At 43.8% G+C, this 13,690-nt stretch overlaps 1 protein-coding gene across 1 annotated transcript in view; it reads right to left on the bottom strand.

Moving 5' to 3' along the window:
* pde4a (phosphodiesterase 4A, cAMP-specific) overlaps window positions 1–5,256 on the bottom strand; it is a 63,724-nt gene extending 58,468 nt beyond the window's left edge. The window contains exon 1 of the mRNA XM_080448476.1: window positions 4,465–5,256. Within this exon, the coding sequence (XP_080304602.1) occupies window positions 4,465–4,748 (284 nt within the window). The 5' untranslated portion in view covers window positions 4,749–5,256. The remainder of the gene's footprint in view (window positions 1–4,464) is intronic.
* Between the last annotated feature and the right edge of the window lie 8,434 nt (window positions 5,257–13,690).

Raw genomic sequence — 13,690 nt, 5'->3', positions numbered from 1 at the left:
ATGGTAAATGGTGCATTTATATAGCGCTTTTATCCAAGGCGCTTTACATAGATTGTGCATTACATTCACCCATTCACACACCAATGGTGGAGGAAACCATGCAAGGCACCAACCTGCTCATCGGGAGCAATTAGGGGTTCAGCGTCTTGCTCAAGGAAGGACACTTCGACACTAACTCTGGGGGAGCCCCCCAGCCCGGGATCGAACTGGGAAGTGGGAACCTTGCGGTTTCCAGTTCACTCCAGCCGGCCACTACCCCTGAGCCGCTGCCGCCCCATTAACTAACACATCATGAAATAACAAGACACAATTTCTTGATTGTAATTATTATAGACATGTAGTGTTGCAGAGCAAGTATGATAAATTTGAAAATATGTTTTAGGTAATTTAGTCATTTAGTTTAGGCTTTATTAAGTTTGCACCAACCAGCTGTATTATCTACCTAGCCTCACTGTTACCAGATCGGTCTACTTTTTGGAAACACTGGTATGATTGTCTCTTGTAATAGCTGATGTTTTTATGATGTAGGGGTGTGATTTTGGATATAGTGTTTTTATGTTGTGTGTTTTAATGGACCCCTGAGTCTGCACAAATAAAGTTGATTGATATCCTAAATATTGAATCAGGACAATTGGCATATGAAATGACTCAGAATGGGATCAAATAAACTTGTTCGGGACAACATTTTATGACTCACTAGAGATAAGGCAGAAACCATTTGGATTTGGCAAATTGCAATATGATCATGATTGCTTTCATGACAAATGCTCAACGCAATTGAATGCAAAGCTCCAGATCATGGAAGTTTAGAATAATGAAAAACAGACACGTGCTTGCTCTTGTGAGCTCTAGAGTCCTGCTCTACTCACTTCATCTCATAGCCTGGAGGGACAGTTGTTAGACCAACCCATAGAGTAGCTTTCAGCGTGAGACCTGAAAGATACATGGTGTCTCCCCTGAGACCGAAACTTACAAAACTATATTTATATATGTCAATAGTGAAAATACAAGCTCACAACGCATCGCACAGCAGGGTGCTGTGAGCTTGTAAACTTTTTAATACCTAAAAAAATTAATAGCCGGATCTAAATAGCCGGATTTAAATATTGTGAAAATAGCCAATCTACAAGCTCACAACGCCGCGCAGTGCAAGCCGTTGTGAGCTTGTATCGGCTATTTTCATTTTTTTTACTGGAACCGAGTCAAACTAAATTGAATGCCTAAACTCCTACATTCCAAGTGCTTGTCAGGGTGTTCAAATATGATTATTTTGGGGGGGTCCCCAGTTCAAATATGATTATTTGGGGGGCGGGGGGGGGGGGGGGGGGGGGGTCACGGCCTGAAAAGGTTGAGAACCACTGATCTAGAGAGGCTAGTCTGTTGCTAGGCCAAGTCAACTGGCTGACCAATAGAGTGTCGCAGCGAGATTCCGGAAGATGAAGCTGCTATAGCTGCCTCCCAAAGCCTGCATGCATGAGCTCAATGCAAGCTATAGCCATGGGCTAAAACAAGAGCTGTCGGATCCAAATAGTTGTTCATGAAGCCGCCAAAGGCACCCTGGCTCACAGCTTCCATTATTCCGCCATTTTTGCCACGGACCCCCCCCCCCCCCTCCCCTCCCCTCCCCCAACTGAGATGTGGCTCAATCCACACAGGCTTCAGCTCGCACACTATGTTGTGCACAACCCACTCATAAACACACTCACAAATAGAACACACTACATCTTAGCGTACACCACACGAGTACCCATGCACACATCCTCCTGAATGCTTGATCACTGTGCACTGCACTGCAAACACACAAGTCATTCCAACATGACCTATGGACGGTGCACAATAAAATCCAATGGGTTCATTGATTTTAAACGTGTGTATGTGTGCACAAAAGTTATATGCTGACCCAGAATTCCCAGAAACACACACAAACAATCTCACACACACACACACACACACGCGCGCGCACACACACACACACACACACACACACACACACACACACACACAGTCACTCACACACTTGGGTGGACTTGCTGCTCTCTCCCTCTTCCCCCCCCCCCTCTCTCTATCCCATCATGATGTGCCACCCACGGAAGGAGTAGGGCAGTTCGAGTCACAGTCACGGCGCGCTGAACACTTGGACCGCCTCAGAGCTCCTGTGGACTAAAATACTACTCCTATCAGCTGGCCCTATTCCCCAGAGCCTGCTGCAGAGGCTGTCTGCTGCATGTGGCACAGAGAAAAATAAAGAAATCAATAAATCAATGACAGGACAGGAGAGAAGCCAGGACTGGGTTCTTCCCAAAAGCAACCTTGGGGGCACACCACATTCACAATGCTGTGTTATTACTGTAATAATCACCCTATTTACTGTTACTGCCGCTCTGCCGCTCTGGAAGTCAAGCCTTCCTCATTTGACTTGGAAGTGGGGAGAACAAAAGAGACGGATAGACCTCAATGTGGAGTTGCAGGTCCTATATAGTATACACCCATACTGGAGGAACCATAAGATACTGTGATAAGAGACATGAATCAGGAGGAGAGAGAGAGAGAGAGAGAGAGAGAGAGAGAGAGAGAGAGAGAGAGAGAGAGAGAGAGAGAGAGAGAGAGAGAGAGAGAGGGAGAGAGAGAGGGAGAGAGAGAGAGAGAGAGAGAGAGAGAGAGAGAGAGAGAGAGAGAGAGAGAATACTAGTTGAAAAAGGAAGGAATCATATAAACGGTGAATCAGAATGTGTCATGGTTTGGATTGGAATTAGGATACTCTGAAAGATAGTCTATATTAGGCCTAATATGGCTATAAATGAGAATAGAGTAATAAGACCAAAACAATGTAAGGGACACCAAGTCTGTGATGTGACGTGAGTGAATAAAATCATTTGTTGGGAAATTAAACAGGATATTTGTTGTGAGGGGAAGGAGTGACATATTGTTTCATGACTCATCCACTGAAATATCTTTCACTGAGCTCTCTGCTATGCAGTAATCCACTGCTTGAATAACATTTTGATTTTACCGCTTTGATGCTAGATATAGCTGGGAGAATGTAACCTACATAATGTATACTTAAAAAATCACAAAATCCACCAGTGTCTGTCAACACAGGACATCACAGACAGAACACAGACAGGACACACAGGACCTCAATGGAAATAAGCCTGGGCTTTTTTGGGTTATCCTTTTAGTAGGCTATCCTTTTGTATAAAACTGTATCACTGTACCTTTTTGCAAACTGTGTTAATAATGTATTCAATCAATCAATCAAAACCATGTCCAACAGATTTCCAGCCTCTGGACTATCATTTTTTCTTTCATGCTTTTTGGTAAAAGCCCATAAATTGCAGGTGGAGCATATAGCCATGATTAAAAAAAACAAAACAAAAAAACAACACTTGATAGTTCTGATTCCAATTGTTGTTCGTTATAAAGAGCCAAGTTCTGCCAACATGGCCCACAGCCAGGCTATATATGGGGGCTACAGCCTGGAGAGCGCGCAGCGCTCATGTCCTGTGAGGCAGCATCATGCACGAACGAACGCACCCACTAGACCTTTGATGCCATTAAAACGACACTGCCATGTCTCTTATCAAAGCTCGGTAGCCTACATTTGACATGCATACACATCCATAAACGTTTATTGATATTTGCCGAAGCTGCTTGTGTGTTTGAGTGGGCGGGCTGCAGTCCGAGTCGAGTCCGACTGAGCGCTTCAAACTCATCCTATCCAAGACGCATAACGCATCACCACCGTGGTGAGCCCACGCACGCGTCCCGCCTCCCAATACAGAATCCTTCATATTAGTTAAACCACAAGTCGGGAATTCTGAATTATTATTACGCACTCATTAAATGCGTGCATGTGATGTCCCCGGTTTTACGCACAAGCCTATGCCTTGTGGAGACATAGGCTGTCGTCTGTCACGACCGTCATGGATGAACTTCAACCTGGTGTTTGCACTTTCTCTCTTTTTGGCCCGTACATCTACATAAACGTTCATATTTAAAATATAAAGTGCTTACCCCATGGCCACGGATGTTACAATTATGTACGGGTACTCAGAAGTACCCGTATCTTCCGTATTGTTCAATAAAAAGCATTTTAATCCGATCGGTTGTTATTTTCTCTTAAGGTTATGATGTATCAGAGTGCAATACACATCCCCATCGATGGGGTCGCGAAATTGAAAGCATATGACAAAATACGGAGAAGATGAACACTGATCGGATTAAAATGCTTTTTATTGAACAATACGGAAGATGCAGGTACTTTTGAGGGCCCGAACATAATTGTAACATCCGTGGCCACGGCATAAGCACTTTATATTTGAAATCTGAACGTTTATGTAGATGTACGGGCCAAAAAGGGCGAAAGTGCAAACACCAGGTTGAAGTTCATCCATGATGACTGTCATGATGACAGTCATGTATCAGGGCTACTGTCGGGGTATGCACTGAAAACCCTCAGCCTACCGTCTGTTTCCAATGGACGTGGTTCCATGGAAGGAGGATGGCCAGGACATCCGCGACTTCCTCAGCCCCGGTCTGTCGCTTGCCTCCACGGCGTTGGAGCGCTCGATCTGCCGGTGGTGGTGCCGGTCCGTGTCGCTGTATCCACGGTGTTTGATCTTGATAGGAGTCCGGGGTTGCCTCCAGAGATGTTGGGGAGGCTTTAGGGTCGCTTGTCCTTCTCGAGGAACGGGGAGCGTAAGAGAAAGGCTCTTCTTCGGACATGGTGGTGGTGGTACTTCCATCATAGTGCAAAATTATAAAGATCCCCTTTTTATATGAACTTATTGACAAAATAACAGTTATGGCTATATTCGTCTAGGCCTACTTAGAAACAAACAAAACCCAAGGCTTCATCATGTCCGTGGCTGTCACTTGATCTCTATGGCCCCGTGGTGTTCAATCAAAGTAACCAAGTCCAGTGCCGTCCAGATCTAAATCTTAATTGGTACCTCAATAACATGAACAAAAAACACCAGCTATCACAGTGGTGACATGATGAAACTGACAGTTGTCCGTCCATGCATTGGTCTCGTAGTTTCGTCTCTCTTAAGCCAAAGATCTCCAATGTTCTGCTGTGATCCTGCCAGTCTACCCGTGCAGTCATTGATTTATCCAAGTGTTCGGCGATGATGAGCGACGACTCTCACCGACGCTGCTGCTCCTCCTGAACTTTGAAACCTCGTCGCCCATGGCGCACAGCATCAGTTATTTGAAGAATGTAACATTGCTTTTATCATCAACCCTCTTATTGCAGAGACACACAGCCTGCCGCTTGGCTGCTGCATGCGCGGTGTGGTGGGTATTGTTGCTGCCTGTACATGTCTGTCTCCCTGATCTGCTCTGCTCGCTTTGACAGTCCAAGGCAATCCGCTGTTTCCAAAGTAGGCTATGGGCTATTTGAAAATAGCCGACCTACAAGCTCACAACGCCTCGCGACGCTGCGCGTTGTGAGCTTGTAGATCTGCTATGTTAAAAAAAAAAAGGGGGAAAAAAGAATCTTGTGGGGGGAAAAAAATGTTTACAACCCCTGGCACAAAATATTTTCAGATGGGGGGGTTTGTGGACAAATACATTTTAATTCAGGGGTCCGTGACACAGAGCTCAACGGCGTCTCCGTGCGCGCGTAGTCTCTACCCCGCATCAGTGGCGACTCATCCATGAAAATGCTGCCTGGATCCAATCATTTCAGTGCGAGGTTAAATTGCACTTTAGGAGTGACAATCTCTCATCAAATCATGATTATCTATATGATTGAACATATACACCAGAACCCCCATGCGATCCTTATCTGTTCTCTGCACGCCTTCCCCTCCTGCTTCTGTTTCTCCACAATACATAATCAAAAGTAAAATTAACAATGGTGGTGAGTCCTGTGATCCTTCTTATGGTTGGCCATATGGCCATATCTTACCCATTATGAGTTCGACGACAAAAATGATACATGAATGAAAGCTTGGCCACAAGAGCTCTCGCTCTACCCCTCTCCTCTCTCTCTCTCTCTCTCTCTCTCTCTCTCTCTCTCTCTCTCTCTCTCTCTCTCTCTCGCTCTCTCTCTCTCTCTCTCTCTCTCTCTCTCTCTCCTCTCAAGTGCACGCGTGGTTGGTTGAGGCTTTGAGCGTTTGTTGTTCCATCATTTGTTTGTCTGGGCAGAGTGTAGGCTATATGTTGTGCATTGCGCATTTCTGGAAATTTGGAACAGACTGGAAATGAGCACAAATTGTTCAAATTATGTAATTTAGGTGAGGGGTTTAGAAGTTCAAACATGTTATTCACAAATGGCAGTGAAGAATTTACCCAATTTTCCCTGGCTGTCATTGTTAGGCTATCACTTGTGATTTGATTGGCTAATCTGCCATAGTGATGTAGTTTTGATTGCTAGCGATTATAAATCATCACACCAGAACACCATGTCCCAAAGCCAGAGCTGGATCCCTGTTCGGGCCTGTTGGTACCAGGCCCAGGGGCCCAAAGGTCAGGATGCCCCTCTAGAAAATTAGGCCAACTGAGACCCACTGTTTCAGGTCCTGGCCCTGAATTTCAAAAGCTGAACCAAAAACACACCACTTAGAGGTACATTTTCTGAACAGGCAAAGTAGGGGCCCAGAGTAGGCTCATTCAAGATGGTCAGAATAGGGTGTTTTCTGCCCAGGGACCCAACAGTCTCAAGAACGGATCTGCTTTTATGCATGGTAGACTAGTAGACATTAATTTCTTTGTTTGTTTTTCTCAGACTGTCGGCTGGAAAAATCTACTCTGTGATTGATTTGTGATTTGTTTGAAAGTGTCTATCCAAGTTCCCTTTCTCCGCCATTACTGTGCAGTAATCTTTACCATTGAGCTAATAAAAAAAGAAAGCCGGTCTGCTTGCTCAGGGGATAAATTGAATCTTGACCATGACCATCAGGTCAAACTTCGTGTCAGATCCTGTGTCTAGGTGAGACATGACCTTTGACACGATCTAAATGTCTCAATAGAAGAGCAGGGGAGACAAAAAATGTATAAGTTATATTGTATTACAAAATCGTGGGATAAAAATAAAATAAAAAAGTTAGTGAGGCTTTAATGATTAACTATTAACTATTAACTATTGACTATTAACTACAGTATTAACTATTAATCATTAATAATGAATAATAATAAGTTAGGGGTTAGAGAGTCTTGCTCTGGGACAGCTCGACATATTGCCGGGGCCGGGAATCAAACCTGGGACTTTCTGTTTCCCAGGGGGGCTCTGTACCCATTCAGCTAAAGAGCTGAATGGGTCACTTCACCATCACTGCATAGTTGGTGCTGATGAGACAAATACATTTCCCATTCAACGTGATGAAATAATTATTTATAATATGTCTTTTGACTCGTAGCGTCTTTTCCCAAACTCATTCTACTGATGTTGTCTACTTGTCTCGCTCTATGGTTGAAAAGTAGCAGTATAGCCCAGTGCTAAACAGGTAAAACAACTGGACCATTGCTGAGAGGTTTTCATCCTGAAAATGGGCCTATTAAATGATGAGATATGCTGTGTACATGTGTGACATTATGGGGGGGGGGGCCTGAGTGGGTAACCGGTACAGTGGGCACAGTGGGCACCTGAGTCCTCTGGGCACCATTTTGTTTCCCAGAAGACTGCACCTCAGGAACTAAATGGATAAGGGACCATTTGGTTGTTTGGACTTTAGATCTGAAATATGATGGTGCACTAAGGATATCTATAAGCTTGTCACTTCCATAGGCAGTCTCAGGCCCAGGGGGGACTCAAAGCTACCCTGCCCAGAGCAAATTCTTAATAATTAATCTTTCGTGGGTAATATTAGGAAATTGCCGTGGCATAGAGTAATTCACAACGGTATCTTCTTCTTCTTTCGACTAATTCTCATCAAGGAACAGTGGATCATCTGCTTTTATCTGCTTCTGTCAGTCACTTCTGACCAGTCACTCCTTGTGGTCCCAAAAACAGGCTACAGGGGGATCGATCATTTTCTCTGTAGTGCCCAAACTGTGGAACGATCCACCTAATTCTTTACTGAGTGTACAGCACTTTGGTTCTCATGGATTGGATTGTTCATTGTGTAGCAGAGTTAGCCTCGCGTGGCCAGACAATATCACACGACACACGGATATTAGTCTGGTCCCTATCAACAATAGATTTTTTTCCAAGGGGCGGTTACAAAAAGATCCAAACGGACTCTATTGGTTAGACCTAAACCAATCAGAGCAGTGCTTCCTTGTACGAACCAATCAGAGCAGTGCTTCCTTGTACGTCATTGCTCCAAATAAGGTGATAAGCCCGCCCACATTTGGATACTGGGCCCTGATTGGTCCCTCACGACTTCGGAGGGAGAGAAATGAAATCTCTATTGAGGGGGGCCAGACCTAATCTGCCGAGGGCTAAAGTGCGATGCAATTTTGCAGGCAGATTCGTCTGGAACCAGGCTATAGCAGAGTGGCTCTCAACCTCAGCCTGATGACCTAAAAGCCTAATATCTCCCCCGGGATAAGGAGAATTCCCTTTACTCTAGCGGTTAAGATGTTGGCTTTCAACGCGGGAGACTGGCGTACGAAATCCCAGGCATTACATTTGCATCTTCCTCTGCCACACCAGCCACCTGCATTTTCTTCTCTCTTTAATTCGCAGCTGTATCAACTTTATTAATTTGGGTACCAAAAGTAGAGGCGGCTACGTGTGCCTGCAGGCAGAAGGAGCACATTTACTATAGGTAAATAGTAGTTGTCATGGCTGGCACACTTGACCACTCGATTGAAGCAGGTACGTTTTGCAAAAAAAGTGGATACAGGGCACAGAACTACACATTTTGTATCAACACATTCTCACAAATAATGGACTGGGACATAGCTATTTTCAATGTATCATACTAAAGGATGACAAAAGCCTTCAAATAGTGGCAAAGTAGTCCTTTAAGCTTCAAACAAATTCATGCACACTAATGATAATGCAGTTTATCTACCATTAGCTGTTTAGACTTTATTCAATTCTTCAAGATGGTGCTGCAGGTTCTAAGTTGTTTGTGTTTCATCATGACATTGACATTTAGGCAGCAAAAAAAGCTGTTTCATAACATTATTGTGGCATTTCTATTCAATTCACCCTCTTCCATATTGAATGCCTAGTCCTTTTACTCTTCATTTTGGATGTAACACAGAAGTAATGCGAAGGTCATTTAAAATATTAGACCTAACACAAGTTGATGCCTTCAAGTGTTGCCTCCCAATCTGATGCTCCACTGAAAACCTCTGGTTACAGCTGAACAGTCGAACAGTGAACAGTCACATTACGTGGTAAAAGACCAGAGGACGCTGATTGTAATTCATCAGTCACATATTTATGCATATAATAAACCCTCCAGTTCATTAGCAGTTTAGCACATTTTATCATTATTTAAAACCCAAGTTATTCTGTGAATAAATCTTTAGAGGAGCAGCTAGGTTTGATGCAAGAAGCATTCTGTAAACATTTGGATCCTCTGCTGCTCTGTCCACACACCCATGAGCCCAGATTGCACTCTAGATCAGTGGTTCTCAACCGGTGTGTCAGGACCCCCAGGGGGATCCCCACATGATTTTGGGGGGGTCCCCAGATGACAGTGAAGTGACAATTTAAGGACCTTTTTAATAACAAAAAAAATGGGAAAAAATGGAAGAAAGAAGAGAAAAAAGACCATTACTGCATCAAAAGTAATCAACAAACTATACTTTAAAAACTGGTCAAACACTGGCCAACATTTTTGAAAATAGCCGATCTACAAGCGCTCAACGCCTTGCTATTTTCACAATATGTATCTGTGGAACCGAGTCAAAATAACATTATATATATATATTAAAAAAGAAAGGCATGGTATTTTCTTTTCTTCAAAACCTTGAAAAAATGTGCTCGATTGTGATACTAAATAGGAAATTAGTTAGCTCTGAAAATGCATGTGGCCCAATGGCTGCCGTTTTAAGTGGTCAGATGGGCGGGCCGCCAACGCTTCCAAGATCTTCAAGTGGGCCCTGATCCAGAAAAGGTTGGGAAGCACTGCTCTAGAATAGATCATCACAAAGTGCTGCACTGAATAATACCAACGGGAATACTGACAGAGTAATGAATTTATGGATGCTTGTTTGGAAAGCTGCTCCTGTGATCACAGCCAATTAATTATCACACACAATATTTGGATTCTTTGCACCAAGGGCCAAAACACATCACAGAAAACAATTAAATAATCCATTGGATATTTTAAGACTAGATATAAGTAAGTAGGTCTGAGAGGCTTATTGTCGGTATCAGCCGAGAACACAGGAGTCTATCCCCGCTACAATGCCCATGGGAGATGTTGAGGTGGAGCCGGAGCGCCACACATCAGCTCCCAGTAGCACATCTTGCTGTACCCAAGCGTACCCGTACCCGTGCTAATCATACGCGGTGCCCGGGTTCGAACCCATGATTTTGTGATCCAAAGGCAAGAGCACTACCGACTGAGCTACCCAGACACTGAATGGATGCAGTCAGCATAATGTCCATGCAAACCAGGCTTTCCACAGAATACTGCAGAAAGCCTGATGATGCAAGGTTTCTATGGAGTGAAACTAGATGTATGGGATCTACTACTAGCCATTGACATTGAAAATATACTGTATTTGTACTGAACACAGACAAAGAGAGACACACACATACAGACACTGCACACAATACCCGAAGGTATACACGAATCCACAGACGCGCTGCCTGTAGCTGCCTGTAGGCGGCCATTGCTGCGGTGTCGCGTCCGCGGAGCGTTGACACCGCAGCAATGGCTGCGCCCAGGGCTGCGCTCCGTGGATTCGTGTATACGCTTCCCTACAAGTTCCGACCAGACGCGACAGTGTACCTACCGGCCATTCAACAGCAGATTTTCGGCAACAGACGCTTTTCAACGCTTACAGCGTGTCTACCTTTACACTACTCAAGCAACCAGACTTTTGCTCCTTTATTAGAAAGCAGACACATTTTCTTATACACTATCAAAACACTCAAGGCAAATGATTTCCTAGACAAAAGTACTGAAATAAATTTGGTATGCGGACAGGCTTAGGCCTGGCTCAGGGCAGAGGACAGCCCTGCCAGGCATAGTCCACCATGGGCACCTAAGGCCTAGCAGGAAGACCATCCCTCTGTAGATTAATGCATAACTCTACTCTATTGAGTCTGAAATTCAAGCACTTGAAAAAACTAATCAGAGGACACCAAGGAAATGATGGATTCCTCTATTTGGTATGTATTCAAGTTATTTGAATACATACCAAATAGAGGAATCCATTATTGTCTAAAAGAAAGATACTATGTGCTAAGAGAAAAGGCTAGTGAAGTGCTGAAGACAGACAATTCACGAGTAAAGCGTTTTCTATAATGAACTGAAGTTATTAAATTGTTACCCTCAAATACCCCTCCCACAAGTTTTACAAGGAATTAAAAAATATCCTAATCCCGCCTTAATTGAAGTCCTCATATTAGCAAGGGAATTGAAAATGATTTCCTGAAACATTCTGCAGGCCATTATCTCTGTTTTTCACAAAACAGGAAAAGATCCACTAAAGCGGCCCTCCTATAGGCCCCAATTTCCCTCTTGAATACTGATTATAAATTAGTAACCAAAATTATTTCCTCTAAACATTTAAGACATTCTTAAGGCGTGGTGCCTAGGGGGCGAGCCATGTAGAAGAGCAAGTTCATGTGTCCTCAATCTGTCCACACCTCCATAGGGCAAGACTGACATCACTGAAGCCAAAATTGTCATTTTAATAAAAATCATTATAATGTTCTTCCAAAACTGAGATTGTGGAAAATTACGGGGCCAGGCTCTGCAGAGCAAGGCTCCGTTTTGTTATTGGCATTATTCTGTTTCTTCTTCTTCTGCCGTTTTTGGCAGTTCTGGCTTAACCGTGCATACGCTTTTTACGAAACTCTGCCATATGTTCGATGGTCATGAAACACTTTCAAGAAATAATTCTCACACTCATTCGTCAAAGGGTGGCGCTATAGCACTCAATTGAAAATGCCAACTTTGAACAGGTACAACTCATGCCCTGTTTGACCTACAGCCATGAAACTTGGATACACATTATGCGTCTCCTCATGCTGAACAATTTTCACACTCTGACTTTTGACCTCTGACCTTTAGATCTCCCACCATTTTGAATTATATGAAAAACAGTCATTGGCTCTTAAAAGCTTCATTCTTTCACTTATGGAAAATCCGCCACTAATGTTTTGTCGGCAGAGGTCCAAAGTTCATGTGTAAAACGTTTCGTGCAGATTACTAAAAAATCCCAGGAGGAGATAGATTTTAACTATTGCAGTTTTATGAAAATTATTCATCTGCCCCTAACACATACGTGCAGACTCACATTTCTTTGAAACTTTGCAGAAATGTAGAGGGGCATTCCAAATATCACTGAAACCAATCTTACTGCAATTGGCCAATAGCGCTATAGCAATTTTTTTTTAATGCAAACTTTAAACAGGCATAAGCCATGCCTCGGGTACGTTGTGTACACGAGGCATGACTTACGTTTTAATCTTGACGTGAACGTTTCAATCCCTTTCAATCCATGTCGCCTCTGTTTTTATATCTTCACTGAACAATCTGATCAGATGTTTTATTTGGCTAAGTAATCACCAAGGGCCACGTGTAGGCTAGACAAATACCCTGACATGGAGAATCGGAATATGGCCAATATAAACAGGCAGACAGGGCACACCCCGCACATTGCAAAACAATATTCACACTCACAGGCCACTGAGGCCAGTGCTGCACTGAATGTCTCGTCGTGCAGCACTGGACCTCCACCGGCAGGGTGTCCCCCATACTATCGTGTCCTCGTCCCAGTTTGCCCAAAATGTCCTGTCCATGGTAGCTGCTCTCCCTCTGGCCAGGCCGCAGTGCTCACATTCTCTCCTCTCCTGTGCAACATACTCTATCTAGCCTAGGTGACCATCTTTGAGCTGCTGTGTCCTCTTTTAAAGGAAGGACGGTAAATTAAGGAAATGACACAGATGTCGTTTTCTTTATCCTGCAATTCCAGCTGGCAGATTTGTCGCACTGGGTGGCAAACTGCAGCCGGGAGTTCAATGGAATGCATTTCAGTCCACATCCCGCGTCAAAGAGAGCCAGGTAGTCTGTGCACCAGCTTATGAATAATCACTATTTCTGAACAATTGAGACCATTGTAAAATACTCAGTGCAGGAAAATAAAAGACATCATATCACCCATTTTCTGCTGTGTTGCTTTTTGATGTGTACACTGTATAATTTTATAGAGGCGGTATCTAAAGAGCACAAAGTAAGTTTATGAACATGCCAAAGTATCGTGAGACTGTCCATCATTGCCAGTCTGACGACCAAATCTCGCGATACTACCAAGCATGAAACGCTACCTGCCGCTGTTTAGATGCCTCAATAAAATGACATACTGTGCACATCGAAAAAACAGTTTTCACAAAACAACCTGCGATATGTCTTCTTTTATATTCCTGAACCGATTAACTGACAAAGGTCGCAATGGTTCAGAATTAGGGTTTGTTAATAAGCTGGTCCAGCCGGCTCTCATTCACTCCAATGTATTTCATCGAACTTCCGGTGCGAGTTTGCCACCCATGGGCATCATGGCGCATGCCCGGGATCCAACATGTTTCTTGCTTGTTCCTTCTTATCTA

The sequence above is a fragment of the Gymnoscopelus braueri genome (assembly GCF_963280865.1).
Source record: "Gymnoscopelus braueri genome assembly, chromosome: 13".
NCBI lineage: Eukaryota > Metazoa > Chordata > Actinopteri > Myctophiformes > Myctophidae > Gymnoscopelus > Gymnoscopelus braueri.
The sequence above is the reverse complement of the archived record's forward strand: the minus strand, read 5'-3'. Positions and strand labels throughout refer to the sequence as shown.